The sequence below is a fragment of the Artemia sp. Qi Xiang Cuo genome, chromosome 4 (genome assembly GCF_049724085.1).
Source record: "Artemia sp. Qi Xiang Cuo chromosome 4, ASM4972408v1, whole genome shotgun sequence".
In the NCBI taxonomy this organism is placed as follows: Eukaryota; Metazoa; Arthropoda; class Branchiopoda; order Anostraca; family Artemiidae; genus Artemia; species Artemia sp. Qi Xiang Cuo.
The window spans coordinates 59,367,543-59,392,910 of record NC_142797.1 but is presented as its reverse complement, the minus strand read 5'-3'; the positions used below and the strand labels follow the sequence as shown (position 1 = coordinate 59,392,910).

Sequence of the window (25,368 nt, the reverse complement as noted above, 5' to 3'; positions counted from 1 at the left end):
TGGTGCATTTCATGCCATTTCTTTTGCAAGTGCATCGCATATTTGAGCAGTCGGTTTTGTAGTTACAGTAAAAAACTGCAAGGAGAAAGTTGGGGGCAGCGGGGAGCTCACCAAAAATAGGGCGATATAATCTATTCTGAAGTACCCAACCAAACTGGCCAGGGTCGAGATTACATCCCAGGGTTTTCCACGATTCAACTTGCAAATAAACTCGAAATGAGTGGAAGTTGCAAGCATCACTGGTGGGGGGGAGAACTTTAGACTCAACATACGAAGCAGATCCTGTAACTTTCTCGATGAATTTGAGATGACGCAACTGATTGAGGGTTGAAATTGAGCCTGGACACTTAAATAAAAGCATCATTGCTTTCTCCGCAGCTGCTGAAATGTCGTGCTTGGTGGATAGTGGGTCCATACAAACTTTAGCGGATTCGTAAAACTCGTTGTTTTTTATCAGAAGCTGTAGTCCCACTGACTTCCCAATGCCATAGATACGAGAAGCTGAATCGCACCCAAGGAAGGCGTGGACATACACGATTTTGCTGCATATTCGAGATCGAAGTTTATGTTTTGTTGCATGTATATCCCAAATTCTATTCTTTGCGATTCCAGCTCGAGGTTCAGAGTAAAAGTAGATCGCTTGGCTATCTGTCTGTGTGTGCGTAATAACAGAGGAGTATAAGCAGATTTGTGTCTTCTCCAACCAGAACAATAGGCATAAAAGAAGCACATCGAACTGCAGTTAGAATAATGAGAAGATCATCATCACTTTCTGCTTGGTATACCTGACACCCAGCTTTGGTCAGGTGCTCACTGGTCATGGCCATGATTACTTGCTTATTTTTGAAACTGCTTATGAACACTTTTTTCGTTGTTGAACAGGCAGTATTCCTGTTCAAATTGATCTGCAGGTAGGATCATGTCCCTTTCCATCTCAAATGGGGTGTGCATTTAATTGAAGGTGCTTGGTCGTATCCGTCGAAAACCACCGACGTCCTTTGCGCCCCGTATTTCCGTGCAACGTAGTCAACGTACTTCTGGCAGATATTATCATAAGTTGAGTTTTTTTTCCCAAGGAATTCGCTGAAAGCAGTGCCCCACCACCGAGAACTATATGCTTGTCAATGAAATCTTTGACGAAGTCTTCAGTTTTTGGCTGCTGCTCTGCAACTAGACGCCACATCGCATCGGCGAGGGCAGGCTTATCGACTGTTCATGGAAATCAGTTTGCTTCAAAAAGTGACGGAGACAGTGAACACAATTCATACTTAAAGTATGACTCCAAATCGTCTTTACCATTTCCAGCAATTGTCACCAGCCACTGAAACATCAATGTTGAATCAACGGCAACTGACTGTCCGTCAATAACTGGTGCAGCTTTATTAGCAAGCGTTACGGCCACAGACTTTTTCTTGAATGTGTACGTGTTGACGTTTTCCCCTGTCATGCTATCCATGATTTCTTGTCCGACGGATCTAGCTGTGTCGACGTTGACTTTTTCATCAGCCGTAACTCCAGAGGTAATGTTTCGCAAGCTCGGGTCTTCTGCGAAAGGGGTATTCTCAGCAAGAAAGCTCTTCGTTCTGTCAATGGTAACTGGCGTAGAGCAAAAGAGGCAATCGGATTTGAAGTTGAAGTTTCCAGATAAACGGGAAGATTCTCGCCTCTGACATTTTCAAAAGCGCCGTTTTACCAACTTCGACGAACGGGAATTAAAAGTCACCGCCGGGCAAGGGCCTTGTCCACTGGGACTGCAAGGTCTCTAAAATAGAATCCATCCCAGCGGGCATCCAAAGGGCTTTATCATATTTTTTTCTATACTGAAATGTTTTATTACAAATCAGCAAAAACTCTTGCAGTTTTTACTCTGACCTTACTATGCTGTAATCTGCTATCATTAATAAAAAACCAGATTTCTTACCTTTTTTGAAAAAAATAAAACAGCAGAAATTCACCATCAGCTAAACAACTCTCACTGACTGAACACAACTTTGACCTGTTATCCATTAATCGACTGGCCAGGTAAGGCAAAACATGATGGAATAGGTTTTATCACTGTAGTGTCCGATGCAAAATCGGCTTAAAGGATTTTTTACCTGCTGGGACAATGAGGTCCCATCAGTAGCGAAAGGGTAATGAAAATCATAGAATATTTAGCTGATAGCCATAATTTTATTGTACACAAAAAATGATTTGCGTAATCACGATGATCTGGCACCCTGTTCTAGACATTTATCTCGTTGCTGTACGCCTTTATATGAAAACATAAATTTTACATCCTCAAAATTAACATCAACCTCAAGAACATAATTATTAGTAGTTTGCTCTATATTCATCGTTCAACCTAAAAGATAAATGAAATTTCTAATTTTACATTCGAATAAAGGTGATATTCATAATCATCATGATCTAGTACCATATACTAGACATCAATTTTGTTGTTGTACGCCTTTATATGGAAACACGAATTTTACCTCCTCAAAATCAACCTCAACCTAAAAAAAAAAATATTTGTGTAACAGCTCGATGAGCAAACTTTGCATATTTGGAATCAGCGCATTTTTCTGAGTCGGGTAGAGAAAGAATCATTTCTATTGCAATTTGTTCCTGGTCAAACCGTTCCCTTCCTGGACTAACGTCACATTTGTACTACAGAAGCGGAAAATTGAAGTAGCATGAAATTCGTTTGAAAAGTATGTATCGACACTAATTTGCTCTCAACGATTCACCTTCTAATACTGTGTATTTTTTTTTTTTTTTTGCCATGTTCATCTTCTAATTTGCTCTTTAATTCCTCTTCTAATTCATCTTCTAATTTGTCAGGTTCATCTTTTAAAAAATACATAAAAAATGGGGCTATATACCACTAATCGGAAGTTTATTCTAAGTCATAAATGCATGTAAAGGAGCCTCCTTTCTTAGAAGTACTATAGAAAAACACCAAAAAGTTGGCTTTTAGCCACAGATGCATGCAAAGAATCCTTCTCTTTTAGAAGTTTCAGGAAATAACTCTTCCAGCCACCTTTTTTTAGAATGACGCTGCAAAAAACATATGGGATAATATTGTTTTTTCCCCAGAGAATAAAAAGCCTTTTTTGATAAAAAAGGGATACGTTTTCTGATCCAAAATTATAATAGTGGAGGTATCATCAGTTATCTCCGTCTTATATGGTAATTCTCATGTTGATCAAACAGTTCGTGGTAACGAACTGTAAGTAAGGAGCGACCCAGCTCAATGATAGCCGAAACTCGAAAAAACGGTATTTTGATACCAATAGATACATCAAAAGAATCAGATTTTAATGCTGGTTTCAAATATATAAGCTTCATGAAGTTTAGTCTTACCCATCAAAAGTTACGCGCCTGAGAAAATTTGGCTGATTTTAGAAAAAAGGGGGAAAGACCCCCTAAAAGCTATAGAACCTTAATGAAAATCACACCATCATATTCAGTGTATCAGAGAACCCTACTGTGGAGGTTTCAAGCACCTATCTACAAAAATGTGGAATTTTGCATTTTTTGCCAGAAGAAAGATCACGGATGCGTGTTTATTTGTTCGTTTTTTTTCCAGGGATGATCCTATCGACCCAGTGGTACTAGAATATCGTGGGAGGGCTCATTGGAACGGAAATTAAAAGTTCTAGTGCCCTTTTTAAGTGACCAAAAAAATAGAGGGCAACTAGGCCCCCTCCCACGCTATTTTTTTTTTCCAAAGTCATCCGATCAAAATTTTGAGATAGTCATTTTGTTCATCATGGTCGAAAATATGATAACTATGTCTTTCAGGATGACTTAATCCCCCGAAGTCCCCAAGGGGAGGGCTGAAAGTTATAAACTTTACCCAATGTTAACATATAGTATTGGTTATTGGGAAGTATACAGACGTTTGCAGGGGGATTTTTTCTGATAGTGGGGGGGTGTCGGGGTTTATGTGGGAGGACCTTTCCATGAAGGAAGTTTTCATGGGGGAAGGGACATTGCTATGAAGGGGGCGCCGGATTTCCAGCATTATTTAAAAAAAAGAGATCAGAAATTAAATATATAAAAAACAAGCTTTTCAACTGAAAGTAAGGAGCAACATCAAAACTTGAAACGAACAGAGAATATTACGTTTATGATTGGGTTCACCCCCTAGTCAATATCTCGCTCTTTAAGACAAAGATTTTTTAGTACTTTCATAAGAGCTATTTATTCTAATTAACGGCCTTTGTGATTAAGAGGTCATTTTTAGAGAATTGGAACAAAATTCGAACTTTAACTTAAAGAGCAAGGTATTGACTAGGGGGCAAAACCCTTAATATACGTATTAAAAATCTATGAATATAGAAGTTCCTTACGTTAGTTAATTCGCAAGCTACGTATATTTATTACCAATTAAAACGTTCTTAAATAAAATCAAACAACCTTCAAGAAAGCCATTTAACCAAGTACAAGTAAAATTAATATACAAATTTTGTTTTAATTATTAATGTACGGTGAGCCAAAATCAAAACCTGGGTTAATTCAAAAATGTTGAAAAGTTAAAAAAAAAAAACAAGTTTTTTAAACTGAAAGTAAGGAACGACGTTAAAACTTAAAACGAACAGAAATTATTCCGTATATTAAAGGGGCTGTCCCCTCCTCAACGCCTCGCTCTTTACGCTAAAGTTTGACTTTCTCACAACTATATTTTTTTTTAAACAATAAAAAACTTTAGCGTAAAGAGCGAGGCGTTGAGGAGGGGGCAGCCCCTTTAATATACGGAATAATTTCGGTTCGTTTTAAGTTTTAACGTCGTTCCTTACTTTCAGTGAAAAAAATACCTGTTTTTTTTTTATTTAATTCGCCTTCTAAGACCATGTATTTGTATCTTTCGCAAGGTTCATCTTACAGATGGGAAAACGGCTGTTCCAAGCTTGCTTTTTTTCTAATTTCAAAGAGTTATAACTTAACTCTTAGCTCTGATTAGTTGATAATAAATTTTATGCTTGAAAGCTGAGCATTTTCCAACTCGAGAAATTACGAACGGGATTCATAATTTGCGCTGTAGTTGTGATTAATTTTAATTTTGTTGAAAGATGTCACTTCCTTCCCGACGTTTGCACATTTGGGAGCGCATTTTCAGATTTTACCAAAATCACGCTTAAGTTATAGTTAAGAAGTTATTCTGAATAATTTCTAGTCATAAACAAAAAGGTAAGTCAACTTTAATATTGAAAATTAAGAAAACCTTACATAGACCTAATATTATAATCTTCTTTCTCATTACTCTCTGAGAGTTTGTCCAGGTCGTGCCTTTGCACTCGCCAGATGCCGAAGTACATTTCAGTTTGATTTTCTTACGAGAACATCGAACATACGAACACCCTGGTCTGTAATTTCACTTAATGACCACTGAGAAGGTAATTCGTGCCTTTGGGAATTACGTATTTAATTAGGTTAGGCTAGGTTACGTATTTAATATATGCTATGCTTTAGCCCCCCTTCCCCCCTTATGTGCAAATATATAGCCCAAATTTGTTTCTAAACTATAATATTTTGATCCTATTTTTTATTTCATTAGTATTAACCAAACTTTACTTCTCGCGTGTGTTCCAGCTAACCGATAAGTACCGGGATTAGTTATAACTCTAGAATTGATGCTGCTAAGAAGGAAATATGCTAAGAAAACAATTCTTACTTCATAGTATGCAGAATAATTGTAGTTAACACACTTCGACTGTAGCTTTGTTATGCTTAATTACACTGGGAAGGTAATTCCCCATGCATACGCTTGGACTTATCCTGTTCTAGTTTTCAACCAAACCCTGTAGGTTCGATTTCAATATCCAGTTCTTGTAGCAATTAAAATTTCTGAAAAAAATTTTTTAGGAATGGAGCTTGCAAGAATCCCGAGTGGCGGTTATGATTTGGATTTAACTAATAATGAAGAATGGGCAACCTTTTTTACGAATTTACTATGTCTCAAATTGTCTATGGTTGATTCAATATCAAATTTTCGTCAAGTTTCATAACAATTATCGTTGCTACTTCATCAGCCTATTTAATTGAGTCTTGGTAGAGGTATGCTGTAGGAACACCTGAGAAAGCTTGACAAACTTGTTTTCCGTCTGAAATGTCTTTATGGTTCGTCATTCACCAAGCCCATAAGCTTATGACGTTTGTCGTTCCTATTAATGCATTGGCAAACGCAATATTACTACAAAAACCTTTGCTAAATATTGTCTTTGGTTCAAGGCTGATTTCCCCCCCCCTCAACAAAATCCCACTCCCCCCTTCCTGTAGACAATAACCCCCCTGAAAAATTCCTACGCATGCAAAATTTGACAGCCAAAGAGAAAGTAAGACAAATAAAAAAAATTATTCAAAGAGGGGATATCGTTTTTTTTTGTGGTTGGGGTTGAGTTACCATAGCTGAGCAAGATAAAGGTTAAAGAAAATAATTTGGAAATGTGAAATTAGTGGCAATTGTGGGTGGGATGCTCTAGGAGTAGTTATTTCCAGTGGATTTGGTCTTGTACCGAAAACCATGGTACATGATACCAGTTCGTCCCTTGCGATGGAGGAAGCGTCTACTATGCGTTAAAATTCTGTCAAAGTGACAGGATCTCTGTTGTCTTGGCAACCCTGGATGCCCACGCTTGGGAAGGGGTAGTGGTTTTCATCCCCATGCATACAAATAAATCGTTTTTTTTATGTTCGTCATCACAATACACAGTTTCAATATAAAATGACTGAATTCAACAATTTTGCGTCCTCTTTCCCGCCTACCGAATTACTTTTCGATAGAGTCGGGAACTTTTCGGATTTAGAGTGTCTTTTTTATATTGGGCAGCACGAATTTCATTTCTTTTTTTATATTTCTTGAGTCAAGCCACTTTTTTTCGTCCATTTACTGGCCTGTTTATAGATATGAGGGAAGACTAGTTATGATTGGACAAAAGGTGTACCTGTAATTCAGTGCATTTTTCCTATTATATGCTAAAATGAATGTATATTATCCTTCAAGACATTATTATTTTCTTATTCAAACCCACGAGACAGAAACTATTTCCATCAGATCCGTTCTCCTCTCTTCATAAAATGTGATATATGTGCTTCGTCTTTGATATAGCTAGATTTTCGTATGGGTTTGGTATGGTTATATGTAGCCCTGTACTCCACCCTAGGAAAGAGTATGTTTCCAAAAAGACTCTTTTCTAGTCTAAGTTATCTCTATTTCAACTTCATATTATTTTAGCTGTTGCAAGAGGTTGTCAAGAGGCTCAGGAAGAGTTAGCCAAACATGACGGTTTTTCTGTTTTTCTGCGAACTTTGCAAAGTAATTCTGAAAAATTGAAAACAAAAGCTGCGTTTCTCTTAACGGCTCTTTGCGGGGACAACCTGGAGTTCAGAGGTAAGTTCAAAGACTGTCTTTTTAAGACACTACTCGGGATTGGAATTTCAAAAAGCAAATAAAAATCTTTTATAAAGTTTGAGAAAATTGAACGATACAAATAAACTATTTTTAATACATAAAAAAAAGTAACAACAAACAATCGCGTTCTGGCAAATTTTCGTATTCTGCAATGTTTACCATGTTTGTGTTACTAGTATCCCATACCAGCTTAAAAAATTTCGTACCAACAAGTAAGCTCAGTGTAGACATGTTAAATCAAACAGTTCTTGGTAACGAACTGTAAGTATGGAGCGACCCGCCTCAATAGTAACCGAAACTCCAAAAAAGCGGAATTTTGATACCAATAGATATATCAAAAGAATGGGCTTTTTATGCTGATTTTGAATATTTAAGTTTCATTAAGTTCAGTCATACCCAAAAAAAAAGTTACGAGCCTGAGAAAATTTACCTGATTTTCGAAAAAAGGGGGAAACACCATCTAAAAGTCATAGAATCTTAATGAATATCACACCGGCAGATTTATCGTATCAGAGAACCCCAATGTAGAGGTTTCAAACTCCCATCTGTAAAAGTGTGGAATTTTGCATTTCCTTCCAGAAGAAAGATCGCGGATTTTTTTTTTTTTTTTTTTTTTTTTTTTCAGGGGTGAATCCTATCGACCAAGTGGTCCTTCAATATCGGTATAGGACTCATTCAAACGGAAATTAAAAGTCTAGTACCCTTTTTAAGTGACCAAAAAAATGGAAGCCAATTAGGCCTCTTCCCAATCCCCTTTTTTCTCAGAATCGCCCGATTAATATTCTGAGATAGCCATGTTGTTCAGCATAGTTGAAAGGCCGAATACCTATGCCCTTTGGAGATATCATCAACCCCAGAGCCCCTGGGGAAAGTGCTTTAGGTTACAAAATTTGCCTATTGTTTACGTGTAGTATCTGTTATTGGGACGTATGCATACACTTTTGGTTGGGGGGGGGGAAGGGAATTTTCTGATGACGTTATTTTCCACAAGGATAGTTTTACATGGGGAGGGAAGTTTCTAGTGAGTTAATTTTTCAGGGGAAATTTTACACGGGTGGAATTTGCCAGAATTCCTATACGAAATTCTTCTCATGTCTTGCTATCTCTTTGCCGAATCACGCGTGGAGATATCAAGATTACATTGTATGGGGTAAATTTTCAACAGGATTGAATAGTCTAGATAATGAATCCATAGGGATGAGGGATTTTTTCGTGGAGGTGTGGCCAGATTTCCTGGTATTGTCTAAAAAAAAGATCAGAAATTAAATTTAAAAAAAAATTTCAACTGAAAGTAAGAAGCAACATTAAAACATAAAACAAACAGAAATTATTACGTATATATTTTTAATTAATTTAATTTTTATGTTCCTGGCCTCCCCCAGGCCATTCAGCGTGTCCCCAGGTGGCGATAGGGGAACGCTCTACAGATAAATAGGGTACCTCCATAGGAGGCACAGACCAAGGGGGGACTTTGTCCCTGAGGGTACGTAATAGAAACTGGGACACTCGCCTGGGGCAGTAACTACAGGCGGAGGAGGAAGAAGGCCCCTCTAATGTACACTCAATAGGACCCACCGGTGTGTCCACAAGTTCCATGAGTTACAAACCTTCTTCCAGTAATGGTTTAAATAGCATGGTGATACAGAACACCATCGCGGGAGGATACTCTATAGATGGACAACTGCGGCAAGGCGTAAGCTCCAGATCTATGAACAACGGCCTCTGCAAAGGATTGCCTCGACCTTTTCGGGGTACCTGCAAGACTGGGGAACTTACGGTGAACTCGATTCCCACTCGAGGAGTGGTGCCCCTCGAAGAAATTATAGCCTAGTAAACGACACAACATTCGCACGGGATTCAGACTAATGAATTTTTTTTTTAATCGTAGTATGTTTTGACGTATGAGTATGTGCGGGAAAACCTCATACTAGCTGGTTTTCCGACTATGGGCCACCTCTTTATAGTTGAGTAACATTTTTAGGCAAGACCATATAATGAGACATGGGTAATGAGCCAGAGAATGCTTGTGCAGGGCTTTAATTCTAGTTTATAGAAGAGCATCGCCAAGGGCTGAAAACCATGTTGTGACCAAGATGGGCCCAGGATTGCACAAAGCCTCCATTCATGGAGGTCCCAGGGACTTCTCGCTGTCCGGTTCTAAGCCGGCTTAAGCACTTCGGTGTAGACTTGAGAAGATATGTGATCCCCGTCCTGCACTGGTATCCGGGATCATTGCTTTTCCTGAGGCGAAAGTAATTTCAGTGATTTAAAGAACATGAAAATTGAAATTTTGAATGCTACGACATTAAAAAATGACTATCGTATCGACATTTTGACTGACGAATTCAGACGATTCGAACTGGATTTATTAGGAATTTCAGAAACTCATATCCCAGGGGTAGGAAGCATCAAATTAGGTGATATACAATTTGTTTACTCAGGCAGGAAGGATGGGGTACATAGACAGGGAGTAGTGCTCATGATGAATAAGGAAGCTGCTAAGTCTTTTTTAGGCTGGGAAGCTATTTATAATAGAATACTAGTTGCTCATTTTATCACTAGAAAGTTCAGGGTATCAGTTATAGTAGTATACGCCCCTGTAGAACCGACTGACGGAGATAATAATGACTCAGATGAATTTTACTTACAGTTACAGGAGCAAATAGACAGGGTCCCAGGTAGAAATGTGATGTCATTACTGGGAGATTTTAACGCCCAGGTTGGTAGAAATAGGGATAGATGGTATCCCAGCCTAGGTAAATTTGGCGTAGGAAAAGAAAACAGTAATGGATACAGACTTTTGCAATTTTGTAGGTATAACAATTTAGTTATAACCAATACGGTGTTTGGTCATAAAATGGCTCATAAGTTAACATGGTATTCACGTGATGGTAAGATAGCAAACCTTTTTGACTATGTTATAGTAAACCGAAGACTGGCAGGATCAATACAAGAGACTAGGGTATATAGGAGTGCTGTTATTGAGGTTAAAAGTAAATATCACCATCTAGTAGTGTCAAGGGTTAATGTAAACCTGAAATATCGGAAGGGTAACTACCTCCCGGGAAGTTATGATGTTGGTAGACTCCAGGATGAGAATTTGAGAGAAACTTTCCAGGAACAGTTGAATACTAAACTTCAGAGTTTAAAATCTGATAATGTGGAAGATGGTTGGAATAATTTTAGAAAAATAATTTGTGAAGTTACTGAATGTGCCTTAGGGAAGAAAGCTAGAACTGCAGCTAAGAATATGTGTGAAAAAGCTCTATGTTTAATAGATAGGAGAAATGACTTTTACAAGAATTGTCTGATTGATAGATCTTATGAAAACAAAAGAAATGTAAAGAAAGTGGAGAAAGCATTTAAATGTGACCTAAGGAGGTGTGAAGTGGAGGCCATGGATAAAATTGCCGAGGATCTGGAAGATGCAGCTGGACGGCATAATAGTAAAATATTGTACGGGCACGTTAACAAATTGAGAGGGATTAGTCAATCCGGACTTGGCCCAGGTAAAGATAGGAATGGGGTCGCAATTAGCGATAAGGAAAAAATTAAAGAGAGATGGGCTGAACATTTTGAGAATTTGCTTAACCGAGATAGAGTTGCAGGAAAAAATATAGAGGAAAATGAAAAAGTTTGTGATACCTTGGATGTGAAGGAAGATTTGTTTTGTGACGAGGAATTAGCAACAGTACTAAAAGGATTAAAGAATAATAAGGCTCCAGGTGCTGATAGGATGGTAAATGAGTTTCTTAAATATGGTGGCTCTGAGCTTAGAAATAAGTTACTGAAGATTATGAATATGATTTTTGAAAAAGGGGAAGTATCTTACGAGTTTAGGAAAGCCTTAATTAAGCCACTTTATAAGAAAGGTGAAAAAAGTGAGTGTGGTAATTATCGAGGCATTAGTCTGGTCTCTGTAGGTAGAAAATTACTTTGTAATATGGTACTTTTTAGACTGAGAGATGCCGTAGACAAAGTTTTAAGAGAAGAACAGTGCGGTTTTAGAGAAAGTAGAAGATGCGTCGACCAAATTTTCACTCTTAGGTTAATAATTGAGAAGTGCCTGAGTTGTCAAACATCTTTGGTCCTCAGTTTTATACATTATGAGCAAGCGTTGGATTCTGTTGATAGAAGAGCTTTAGTAAAGGGTTTATCCATGTATGGTATACCAGACAAATACATGAAAGTGATTATTGCTTTGTACAAGAATAAAACTGCTGCGGCTAAGGTAGGAAATGTGGTTAGCAGCTGGTTTTGTATTAAATCAGGAGCTAAGCAGGGTTGTATTCCATCCCCCTTAATATTGATTATTTTGATGAATTTTGCCTTAAGGAGAAAAGGAAATGCAATGGGAGACCGCTAAATCAAATGGGGAGGGAAAAGTATCCTAGACTTGGATTATGCTGATGTTTTAAGAATCCTATATGAAAGCATGAGCAAAATCAATGAGTTTTTAGAGGTTTTGCGAGTTTAGGGTGCTAAAATAGGTTTGAAAATTAATGATAGGAACACTAAGTCACTAAGGCTAGGAATAATTTAAGATGAAAAGGTGACGTTGGGTAATGAAAAGATTGATGAGTTGGGCAGCTTCACTTACCTTGGTAGTATCATTAGTAAAGAGGGTGGGAGCAGTAAAGATGTTAAAAATAGAATAGCCAAGGCTCAGAGTGTTTTTTCACAGTTAAAAAAAGTCGGGAAGAATAGGGACATAAGTCTGCAAACCAAGATTAGAATATTAGAAGCTACAGTGATGACAGTGGTCAAATATGACTCTGAAGCATGGACGCTCCAAAAGTGGATGAAGATTTTCTAGATGTTTTCCAGAAAAATTGCTTAAGGATTGTTCTGGGTACCCGGCTGGCTGACCGTATTTCAAACAATAGACTATACGAAAAATGTGGTTCAATACCGCTCTCTACGGCTATAATGAAAGAAAGGTTGAGGTGGCTAGGGCACGTTTTGCCGATGAAGGATGACAGATTGCCGAAGACTGTTCTTTTCGGCCAACCGTCTAGGGTTAAAAGGAAAGCAGGTCGTCCCCGTGTGGGGTGGGAGGATGTCATAAGGAAAGATTTAAGGGGAATGAAAACTTCGGGGGAGGAGGTAAAGAGGGAGGCTTTGAATATATTGGGGTGGAGGTGGAGCGCGCGTAGCTGTGATGACCTCAGGCGGTTTGGTGCTGCGGTAAGTTTCTAGTAATAGCAGTTGTAGTAGTAGTTTTCTTAATAAATGGTGTAGGGGAAACCTATTTTACAAACTGTTAGTTTAGCTGTGTGTTGGAGGAACGTAGCAATCGTACGACACAGAAGTAAATATTCCAGTGAATCTTTCCAAAGTATTTGTTACAATATTCTGTAGTAGTTTTGTCAAACACAAATATTCACCAGGGTTGCCACCACGGTCTGTTCGTAGAGAGCTACAACTGCCCAAAATTGCGTGCTACACAGCGATTTTCGGTGCTATTGTAAAAACAAATGACTGTAATAGTGCTAATTAGATCACTTTCTTTCTATTTTAGCACTATTTTAGTAACCCTGAGCATGTGCTACAGTGCTAGACATAATAAATAGTGCTAAAATAGCGCTTTCGTGCTTAAGGTGGTAACCCTAATATTCACTGTATATTAAATCCTAGATAATTCAACAGTTGCTGTTTCTCTTACTACAGGTGAACGTCAGCTTCAAATACAAACTGGAATTAGTGAAAAAATCAATATTTCTGGTAGAGTAAAAATAATTCATACGAGTCTGACTATTCTTTCAGTTCATATTGTATTAATTTGTCGTGCTGGAGCAAAAACGCATCCGCATTCACATCAAATTTGTTTATTTTGTACATTGAAGCGGATTAACTATTGCCTTCGGATTTGGCTGAAACCTCTTTTTTATGTTTTTTTCAACAAATGAATTTTCAATATCTCAGGTGAAATATTGCTAATTATTTGATTAAACATGATGACTTGGGATTTTAAAGCACTTTTAACGGACAACACAACACATTTAACGGACAACACGTTTAACAGACAACATAAAAGCTGAGTAATTCCTAATCGCTGGGGAGCAGTATTTTATCCTCCGCTACCTTTATCGACTTTAGTTTCAGTTTAGAATCCTTCGAATATGTTGTCTAAGTTTAAAATTTAACAAATTTATATTTGAAATACTCCGATAGGGAGAATCTAAATTGTCCGTCCCAATATTTAAGCCTTTAAAATACAGCAAACAGGCTTGATGTTTGGGATGAAGAACCTTTTGCTTTGAGTTGAATGTTTTTTAGACTATTTTCCATTATTTATTTTTTTGGGGGGAGGAGGCGTATAGGAACTTTGCTAAGTTGCCTTCTACAGACTTTCTTGTCCTTACTTTTGTAATTTTATTCTTTTTTTGAATTTGTGAAAGAAATATTAGTGAAAAATCTTTATGCTTAATAGAAAGGAGAAAGGACTTGTACAGGAATTATCTGGTGATAGATCATATGAAAACAAAAGGAATGTAAAGAAAGTGGGGAAAGCATTGAAATATGAACAAAGGAGGCGTGAAGTGGAGGCCATGGATAAAATTGCCAAAGATCTGGAAGATGTAGCTAGACGGCATAATAGTAAAAAAGTTGTAGTGGGATGGTAATATATCGAGAGCGAGTAGTCAATCCTGACTTGTTCCAGTTAAAGATAGAAAGAGGGCCACAATTAGTGACAAGGAAAGAGTTAAAGAGAGATGGGCAGAACATTTTGAGAATATGCAAAACCGAGAATGAGTTACAGGAAAAGATATAGAGAAAAATGAAGAAGTTTGTCATACCTTGGATGTGAAGGAAGATTTGTGTTTTGAGGAAGAATTAGCGACAGTACTAAAAGGATTAAAGAATAATAAAGCAACTAACCGCCCCCCCCCCCCCCCAACGCTCTTTTTTTCCTAAATACATCCGATAAAAATTTTGAGGCAGCCATTATGTTAAAAATAGTTCAAAGATCATAAATAAAAAACTCCGGGGTCGACACAACCCCCCAGGGTCCGGGGCAGGCGTTGTAGGTTATGCCCCGGGGGGCAAATATGGTTTTTATAGAAGGGATGTTTGTATAAACTTCAAAGAGGGCTCATTTGATCGGAAATTAAAATTTCTAGTTCACTTTTTAAGAGTCAAAAGAGATCGGTGGGCAACTACCCCCCCCCCCTCACACTCCTTCTTTTCCCCAAATGCATCAAATAAACATTTTGAGATAGACATTTTGTTCAAAATAGTTCAAAGGTCAGATAACAAAACTACGATGACGACACAACTGCCCAGGGTCCTGGGGCAGGCGTTGTAATTTATGGCCTGGGGCATATAAGGTTCTTATTGAAGGGATTCTTGTATAAACTTCAGAGAGAGCTCATTCGATTGGAAATTAAAAGTTTTATTTCACTTTTTAAGAGTCAAAAGTGATCGAAGGGCAGCTGGATTGACAACGCCAGAAAAACGAAAAGTGCCAGGATTGACACAACCTCCAAGGGACCGGGGGCAAGCGTTGTTAGTTATTCCCTGGGGGCAAATATGGTTCTTATAGAAGGGATGCTCGTATAAACTTCGCTGAGGGCTCATTTGATTTGAAATTAAAACTTCTAGTTCACTTTTTCAGAGTCAAAAGAGATCGGAGGGCAACTAGCCCCCCCCCCCCCCTCCACACGCTTTTTTCCCAAGTACATCAAATAAAAAATTTGAAATAGCCATTTTGTTAAAAATAGTTCAAAGGTCAGATATCAAAAATCCGATGTCAACCAACTAGGCCCGGGGACAGGCGTTGTAAGTTATGCTCTGAGGTCATATAAGGTTCTTATGGAAGGGATGCTTGTATAAACTTCAGAGACGGCTTATTTGATTGGGACTTTAAAGTTTTAGTTCACTTTTTAAGAGTCAAAAGTGATCAGAGGGCAGATAACCCCCCCCCCTGCCCTTTCTTCCCTAAATGCATCAGATAAAAATTTTGAGATTGACATTTTTTTTTTAATAGTTAAAGTCTGACAACAAAAACTCCGGTGTCGACACAGTCCCCAGGGCCTGGGGGCATTCGTTGTAATTTGTGTCCTGTGGGCATATATTGTTCTTATGGAAGGGATGTTTTTATAAACTTCAGAGAGGGCTTAATTGATTGGAAATTGAAAGTTCTAGTTCAGAAGTAGCTCAAGAGTCAAAAGAGATCGAAGGACAATTAGCCCCCCCACGCCCTTTTTCCTCCAAGCCCATCCGATAAAAATTTTTGAGATAGCCATTGTGTTAGAAATAGCTCAAACATCAGATAATAAAAACTCCGAGGTTGACACAAACCCCCAGAGCCCGGGGGTAAGTGTTTTAAGTTATGCCCCGGGACATATAAGATTTCTATGCAATGAGAGACCGTATAAACTTCAGAAGTGGCTAATTTGATTTGAAATTGGAAGTTCTAGTTACTTTCTTATGATTCAAAAGGTATCGGAGGGTATCTTCTCCTTCCTCCCCCCCCCCACACACACATCCTTTGTTTCCAAATGCATCCGATCAAAATGTTGTGACTGCTAGTTTGTTTGAAATAGTCCAACGATCAGATAACAAAAACTTGGGGGTCAACATAACCCCCCACTCCCAGAGCCCGGGAGAAGGACTGTAACTCATGCTGCGGGGGCATACAAGGTTTTTATGCAAGAAGTGGTCGTATAAACATTGGAGAGGACTCAAATGACACAATCCCTAGAATTAAATCTGACCCCCTAATATCCTCATATTTGCAGCGCAAATGGGAGGATAGCTCTATATAGCCTACTGCTTGTGAATGGTTATCTCTTGTGTAAAGTTATTTTAGTTTTTTAAATTAATTTTTTTCTGTTACTAAGTTTTTGACAATAGAAAACTAAAGGTCATAAAGGCAATAATGTTTCGATGTTTTATTATTTTTTTAGTTGTGCATTAAGATTAGTGAAAACAGAGCCTCCACGGGAAGGCTGTGCACAGCCAAACCCATCCCTTAGCATTAACCCCCCCCCCTTGTGTCTTTTCCCTCAAATTTATCATATCAAAATTTTGAAAGGTCATTTTATTCAAAATAGTTCTAAATTCAAAATTCTATAGCTTAGGGGTTGAGAAATTCTCCATAGCACCCGGGGAAAAGATTTTAACTTATGTAAGTTGCCTGTTATTAGATATAAGGTTTTTGGGGAAAGGGTGGTCGTATTAAATTTGGAGGGGGCTCATTTGATCGAAAATTGAAACTTCTAGTACTTTTTTAAGAATCAAAAGTGATTAATGGGCAACTAGCCCAAGCCCCACTTTTTCAAAGAACATCCGGTCAAAATTTTGAGATTGCCATTTTGTTCAAAAAAGTTCAAAGACCAAATAACTATGCTTCCGGGGTTGAACCCCCCGCCTCCCACCCCGGGGAAGTGACTTTGAGTTACGGAACTCGATTATTGTTACTTTGACACTTTGTTTACTTTGATACTTGGATTTAGTGATTTACGTGGCAACTTTGATTTACAGTGCAAGGGCTGTAAGTTATGCAAGTTGCTTATTGTTACTTCGATGCCTTGTTTACCTTGGTGCTATCCTTGCTTTGTTATTTTTTTATTTTGATGTTGAAAAAGTTTGATTTTGAAATAAGGAATTTTTAAAAACTTGAAACTTTTTGCAATCAAAAACTAACAAAAATTAATTAAAAGAAACTTTCCGAAAAAGAAGTTTTTCAAAGAAATGTAGTCTAAAGGCCATTTGAAACTTCAGATTAGCAGATACAAATACCTGTTAAAATTGAAACTCAAAATGACCAGAAATTACTATTAAAGAAAGCGACCAGAAATTAAATAAACAATCAATGCAAACAAGCATACAATAGATACTAATATAAATTCATAAATAAATCTTAAAACGAGTGAAACTTAAATTGAACATGCAAATCAAGCTTGAAACGAACAAAAATCACTGCAAACAAGAGTTTGGGTATCGCCTCCTTCTGTCACTGTAAAAAGTCTAAAACCTACTGCGTCATTAGCGCTTTACTGAAAACGAATTATAATACAAATATTTTCTTTTGTACTTACATTAAAATTACAGTAAATTTTTGAATTAATGAGCTTTCAGCAATTAATGTCATTATACATCGATATTTAGTTTAATTTATTAGTTTTTTCTAAGATTGTTCAAGAAAGAATATGGTTTCACAACAAATAAGAGTTTGGATACTGCCCCTTTCCTTAATTGTAAAAACATAAACCCTACTGCGTCATTGGCGCTTCACTGAAAATGAATTATATTACAAATATTTTCTTCTCCAGTTCTTACAGCATTGAAAATGAAAATAAAATTACAGTGAAATAAGATCTTGAAGTGATGGATCTTTCAACAATTGGTATCATTATATGTCAATTATTCAATTTGATTTTGTTTATACTTTCCAAGGTTGTACGAAAAATGTGGTTCAATCCATCTTTCTAGGGCTATAATGAAAGAAAGGTTAAGATGGTTAGGGCACGTTGTGCGGATGACGGATGACAGATTGCCGAAGATTTCCTTTCCGGCGAACCGTCTAGGGCTAAACGGAAAGCATGTCGTCCTCCTCTTGGGTGGAGGACGTCATAAAGGAAGATTTAAAGCAAATGGGAACTTCCTGGGAGGGTGTAAAAAGGGAGGCTTTGAATAGGATTTCTTTCCATACTAATTAATTTTTTTTAGCATAAAAAAGAGCCATTATAACCAATATTTGTAAGTACCGAAACACTAGAAAAAGAGTCTCCAAATCCGTAGAAATTGTGTGTATCTGGAATTCACATTGCTGTTTTTCTTCCTTTATTCCCCTTTTTCCTTTTCTGCAAGCAGAAGTAGATTATTTTAACTATGCATATTTTTTGTCCCACTTTTAAAACCACTGGAGCGTGCGTAGCCGTGTTGGCCTCAGGTGGCCTGGTGCTGCGGTGAGTTGTTAGTAGTAGTAGTAATAGTTTTGAATTTGTTGCTTTTACAGATACATTGTGTAAAATGGGACTTGCAGAACAAATTATTGGCCTCCTTTATACTGACAGGGATTCAGCACACGAGCACCTCCTTTCTGCCTTGCTGTCTTTAGTAAGAGATCATAATCCAGCTCGAATTGAGTGTCAGAGGACAAATTTGGGTCTGCAGAAGATTTTAGTTGACAAAATTGAAGAATGTAAAGGGGAAGAATCTCTAAAGGTGTGTAATATTTTCATTCTTGGACGCTTCACTGATGATCATGAAAAAAAAAATTCTTTTTTTTCCTATCTGTTGGTTTTTCTGTTACTAAGCAAATATACTATCATAGCACCAAACATTATAGTATTTGAAACTGTGTTGTAATTATCAAACCTTTCCGGCAATCATCATCATATTTGCACACAGGGGGGAGGAGGAGGGATAATCTTCCTTGAGATTTGTATGAAGGACGTTCCCATTGAAAAATTAAAAAGTAGTGGCCTAAAAACGTGCTCATCCCCCCCCCCCTAAGGATCTGATATTTGTGTACCTATTGTAATCCAATTGTAAAAATTGCTGTATGGAGAAACTTCTTTTGGCAAATGAATTGTTTTTTTAGTTGAAATTGAAAAGCCCGTCCATGTGGAATCCCAACCCAAACAGGATTTCTTTCCATACTAATTATTTTTTTTTAGCATAAAAAAGAGCCATTATAGCCAATATTTGTAAGTACCGAAACACTAGAAAAAGAGTCTCCAAATCCGTAGAAATTGTGTGTAGCTGGAATTCACATTGCTGTTTTTCTTTTTTTTTCCTTTTTCCTTTTTTGCAAGTAGAAGTAGATTATTTTAACTAAGCCTATTTTTTGTCCCACTTTTTAAGCCTCTTTACAGCTACTTTATTGAAATAAAAGCAGCAATCAAAGAGCGCACGAAACTGATGAAAGAAGGAAGTTAAATTCGTCTGGAGGAGAACTAAGCAACTAATAATACCATCTTATGTTACCCAGACAAATTTTAGTTAATCATGAATTCATTAGTTCTTTTTTTATGTTTTTTTTCTTATATTTTACATCGGGACAAAAAGAAGAGAGCCTCTTTTGCTAATAGGACTCAATACCTATTTTGGTGTATTTTTTTTTTTTAAACTAGCCTGTTTTCTGCTTACTAAGCCAGCCCAAATTGTTTAAGAATCAATAGAATTAATTAAAAAAAAACTAAATAATTTGTTGAGTTAATTAATATTTCGGGTTGGGTCCAAATAACTTTGAATCTTTAACTGAAATTCACATTTTTATTAATTAGAATGAAGTTTATTTTCAATATTTTTCGAAGGGGAATGAGAATTGTTTTATGGTATTGTTAAATTCGTTTTTTTCGAATAAAAGAAAAGAGTGATGTTAAGATCCTTGTGAACAGTTATTATCTTCGGTAGAACGGCTACTATCTCCTAGTTTCCATGTTTAAGTGTCAATTTGCCTTTTCTGAAAACACTATGTGTTACTCCAAACATTCTAATTAATTTTCAGGTATTTTAAAATAATAGTGTAATATTTATTTTTAATAAATAGATATTATTCACATAATAGTGTATATTTAACAAAGAACGATGTGTTTAAGTGCTTTTTCTATATATATATATATATATATATATATATATATATATATATATATATATATATATATATATATATATATATATAGTATATATATATAGTATATATATATATATATATATATATATGTATATATATATATATATATATATATATATATATATATATATATATATATATATATATATATATATAATTAATGGTTTCTCAGTTTCATCAGAGAGAATGGATGAAATTTGAAAATTGAGACGGTCGATCTTAAATTAATAATTTTGGGGCTCTATAAGGGAAAAACAGATTGTACGACACTCATCCTCCCTTTTCGCCTTTGTTCCATCCTTGATTCTACGTAGTGTCTCATCGAAATTATAAAACAAAAATTTTAATCAGAATGGTCGAAAAGCCGAATAGATGCCACCTGGGCGTTATGAGAATCCTCATTGATAGGTTTTAAAGAGAATCTAGATTTTAAAGAGATTTAAAGAGAATCCTCACTGATAGATTTTGTCGAACTTTGGGCGTGTATAGCTTTTTGAAATCAAAATCATTCAAGGACTTTAGTCTGTGAAATCCGAGCCCCAAAACTGGCTCTTTGTACCCAAATATAGGGGTTTTTTTCTTTTCGTTTTTTTTTTTTACAATATTCAGCTACGCACCGTCATTTTTTTTTTCATGTTAATCCTTGGTTAAAATTCTTCCAGCTTAAACTTTAAGATATAATCGTTGTTTTTTCTGTAAAATTGAGCCTATTATTTTTATTTAGTGTCCTGCAGAGTATTAGCTGTTCAAGAATTGAACAAAAATTAGTTCTTTGACTTTAGCTTGTAAAAATTTCGTTGATAATGAATAAATTTTAATTTTACTTCACTCTTGGTTTCACACCATAAGGTTTAATCAAAATTAATTTGACTCTAAAGAAGCCACAGTGTTGGAAGAAAGAAATAATAATTTCACGGACAACGTCCTTTCTTTTTTCGGGTTGTAAAAAATGTTGGGCGAGATGCTTGATATCACATATTAGAAAGATCGACTTTCTAACTTTAGTCCTTTTGGCTCCCGTGACCCCCTGTAACTGTTTCATCTGCTCCTTTGATGCTCACACGCACTTAATTTTATGCATTTGGAAGAAAGATAGGGGTAAAAGATTATCTTTTCTCGTGGCTCACCAGTCTCCCCAGTCTGACAAGTGAATTTTCACGTTTGACAAAAGTGCAACTAATTTAAACTAAATTAAATTAAAAATTAAATTAAATTGTTTTCAGGAAGAGGAAGAGTATTGCAAAGAAATATTGGATTTGTGTTTCGGAGAAGATCCTGTAGAAGATAGATAATTTGTGTCTTTTCAAGGCTGAGGAATCGTTTATGTTGAAAATTCTTGTGCTAATGTCTTAAATTATGTCTATGTATTTAACTATATATAGATTGCTTTCTAAAAGTACCTTAGTTTTCTTCTGATGCAATGTTTGGGTGATGGTCCCCCATTGTAGTATTTAATCATGCTCATATATCGGTTGTTCTTGATTGTGAACACTCAAATTGCCTTTTTTATTTTTATTTTTTTTTTCATTGCCTCCTGTTTTTGTCAATAAAGTTACAAAGCCGATTTGTAATGCCAAGTAAATGGAAAATGAATTATTTACCTGAAGTGGATTGAAGAAATGACAAATCGCCGTCAATTACAGGGGCTTCAATTCACGAAAATGTATGGGGAGTGGGGAGGCAAAATGTATTTCTAAATTGGGGTTGGGAGGGGCTAATTTTGTTACTTTTCTACGAAAATACCAAGAAACAATATTTTTTAAAGAGCGCGTCAGTTTTTAAATCTTGAAGACTTGTATGAATGTGACGTTTCGACATTAATTAACAATTGGAAACTTTTTATTTGTGAGGATATTTTGAGAGAGCCCGTAATAGGAAAATATTTGTTTGATTTCAGGATAAACCTGATAATTGTTGTTCTATATTAGCTCTAAATCAGTCTGAGTAGCCTTCGTCTGTCCCAAAGATTTTAAATCATCCCGAGATTAAAAGTTAGAAACTTCTGGAATGATGAAAGCTATGCAATGGAATTAGTTTTCTCCAAGATTAGAATATTGGAAGCTGCAATGATGGCAGCGGTCAAACATGATTCTAAAGCATGGGCGCTACGAAAAACTGAGGAACATTTGCTAGATGTTTTCCAGATAAATTGCCTATGGATTGATTTCAAAAATTTTAAGCCATCTACATGTGTGTAATATTCACCTCTTCTTCTTGTTTCCCTTTTTCTTTCTTTTTTGGGTGATTTCAGCTTTGCATCACTGACATTCTCCAAAAAGGGGGAATTTCTGGAATCTTGTCATATGCACCTCTACCAGATAGGGTTGTCAACTCCGTATCAAACTTGATATCAAGGAATAGCAGGGGCATGATATAATATGACCTCCGTGGGGGAGAAGAACGAAGATTGTTGAATTTTCAGAACAAGTTTCAGAAGAGTTTCTCGACCAAACCTGCTGGGAAGTAAGAACTAGTGTTCCATTTATACCTTTTGAGTATCAGCGCCCCATGTGCTGTTATTCAGAACTCAGTGTGCTACTCAATGTAAATTCTAAAGGGGTGAAAGAAAACTGAAAAATATGTTTGGGTTTTCGGACAGTTATAAAGAACCAGTGATTTTACAAAAGGAAATTGGAATACAAGACACAGCAAAATAAATTTTGGTATGAAGAGCTGTGCTATCCAACTATATCTGCAAGTAAGAAAAGAGCGTATGGAAAAGGAAACTTCAAAAAATCTTGAGAGGTGAATAAGGTTGAAGAAAACGGTTAGACAAGTCAATAGAATTTACTTAGCTAGAGGGGGTGGGGTTTAAATTCTAATTACGTGTTGAGCCTTAAGAATGGCACCGGAAATGCTCACCTTAGCAAAGTCAAAATGCCTATCCAAAGACTCTTGACTCTTCCACTCAACACTGTTACGGTTGAAAGGCTGTTCAGCGTGTTAAAAAACATTAAAATTGATTGTCGTCATTATCTTGAGCAGTCTAAAAGTGCTGTCTTTTTGCAGAGTAAATAGGAATTAAAAAGAGCCAGCAGCGTTGCCATATCTATTAATTTGAAGAGGCGGCTATACTGATACCACAGTACTGGTTTTCTCTTGAAAGTTTTTTTTTTAATTTGCTCATAAGGTGGTATGTAAATTCTAGTTCAGGTAAAATTTAATCAAATTTGTTATTTCTTTGTGTTGGTCGACGTTAGTTCACATCACCTGCAGTAAACTGTGAAGACAGTACAAAAACTTATTTAGAAAATTGCTTATTTAGTCTGTCTAAAAATGCTCAGTCAGGTCAATAAGCAATTTAAATACATCAAGGAACTAATTTAAACGGTCACTCATGTCTGACGAGCAGGTTTGCTACTCCATTGAATTTCGAAGATATAACACTCACCTACCAATCAGCTTTAATTTTAGAGCTATATTAAAAAGTGCCGTCTTAGCCGAGTGGTTAGTGCTCCGGACTTGAAACCCTGAGGTCAGGAGTTAGAGTCCTGGTGTTGGTTATTTGGTTCGGGACGGGGTCAATGGTGTGACTCTTTAAGCTCAACCAGAGTCGTCCCAGCTCTAAATCGGTACCTGAAGAAATATGGGGCGAAAACACGGGAAGCGTCGGATGATATGCCCCCAACCACGCATTGCACTTCTGGCTGAAAGCATCGGATCAAAAGATCTGTACCTGCGCAACGCAGACCATTGTTCAACATTCGAAAAAAAGGTGTATTAAAATGACAAAATTAAATGGACAAAACAAACATTTAAATGCTCGCTCAAGAACAAACAAATTACAGTTCAAAGGAATCAGCAGGAAAAAGCTGCCAAACAGGGAGGCAGAAAAAATAATTTTAAAAACCCGAAAAAGTAACAGACTCATTCTCAGACTCACAGATTCTTCTAAAGTGGAAAACCTGGGTAGAGTGGTGAACTTCAGCAAAAGTTAGACAACTACTAGCAACTTGATTTGCTGTAATGCTACAAATCCAAGATTCGTTAGAACGGCAGAGTTTAGCTAAATCGTGAGTGGTCTTGTTCATACGCGTCCTTTCATTCTTATCGAATTCGTCATTTATTTTATGGTTAATTATGGGTCAACTCTCTTTAGGTAAGCTTCGTCTTTTTTTAGGGTGTAGATGCAGTGGGTTTTTGTAGTATTCACCATTACGTCAGCCTTGTAAGTAAATATAATGAAAATCATGAAAGTTATACAGATGCTGTATTGTTAAGTTGACTAAAGTCAATGTACTCCAACTATAGCAGTTTTGGCCACGTTTCTATCCTGGATTTGAGATGGGGGGGGGGGGGGGTTAAATAATCAATAATATCATGTTATGTTTGTGTCTGTAGTTAAAAAAAATTAGTATGTCTGAAGAAGTAAGAACTACCAGAAGAAGCTTAACCTTAACGTGTTGTTCAAGGTAAACCCTATCATTTTTCTACCCTCTACTGCGTCATCAATAATTTACTTCTATGGAGAATGGTTACGGGAAAGATCAAAAACAAAGTCCTCAAATCAAAAGGATTGCCAAGGCTCGCAAACTGGCTTTCGCCTTTTGTGGCATACTCAGTGTAAAGCGTCTAGCTCCATTGTCAGGTTCGAAAATATCACCCAAATATAATGCTTGGCAGTAGTTAGATCGAAATGATCAAGAAGGTACAAAGCTATTTCGGGTCTTCAATCACAACCACTTCAACTTTAGACAACGTTTTTATCCAGTTAGTTACGTAATAATGATTCAATTAATGTAAGGCAAAATATGCCTGTAATTCTAGAAAATTTCGCTTAAAGAAGAGAGGAGTAAATTCAGAAGGATGATTCCCCCCAATACCCCTCAATGATTCGGGGTAGTAATCCCCTCCTCCTTTATGTATGTCTTTTAAAAAGATCTTGGATTACGAAAAATTGACATTGGGATCCATGACATGATTTTTTTGTTTACCTGAAATTTGTCACGTTTATGACAGCAAAACAAGCTTAACTAGAATACTAGAATAGATTTCAGTGATATTTTGTGTCGTAAATCCTATGTTAAATAGATATCTTTCTGAAATAAAATTTATTTGGGGGGGGGGGGTAAATTTATCATTTTTACAATAAAAAAAACAAAAAAAAGCATTTTTCAATGAAAGTGAATCCACAAAAAGGAGCATTTTTCAAAATCTTGGGGTAGCGAAAAATATAGTGAGCAGATACCCTCCCCCAATTGACACAATTGTTAGTAAGCTATTTCATTATAGATTTGTTTTATTTATTCGTGTCCATATGCAAACATGAATCATAGGCAGAGGAATCGCACTGCTTAAATAAAAAGAGATGTTGGCACAATGTATTATTTATTTTTTTGTTTTTTTTCCATACCAGGGTAATTCGTATGAAAGCAGTTGTCTT

The 25,368-nt window shown here is 36.6% G+C and overlaps 1 protein-coding gene across 2 annotated transcripts in view; it reads left to right on the top strand.

Moving 5' to 3' along the window:
- The window catches only part of LOC148953283 (hsp70-binding protein 1-like), a 41,765-nt gene extending 20,130 nt beyond the window's left edge, over nucleotides 1-21,635 (top strand). The window contains exons 4-6 of one of the 2 annotated variants that reach the window (XM_089087604.1): nucleotides 7,220-7,375; nucleotides 18,363-18,571; nucleotides 21,209-21,635. In XM_089087604.1, the coding sequence (XP_088943730.1) occupies nucleotides 7,220-7,375; nucleotides 18,363-18,571; nucleotides 21,209-21,277 (434 nt within the window). In that variant the 3' untranslated portion in view covers nucleotides 21,278-21,635. The remainder of the gene's footprint in view (nucleotides 1-7,219; nucleotides 7,376-18,362; nucleotides 18,572-21,208) is intronic. The other variant, XM_089087602.1, reaches the window with a different exon arrangement.
- Nucleotides 21,636-25,368: the final 3,733 nt, after the last annotated feature.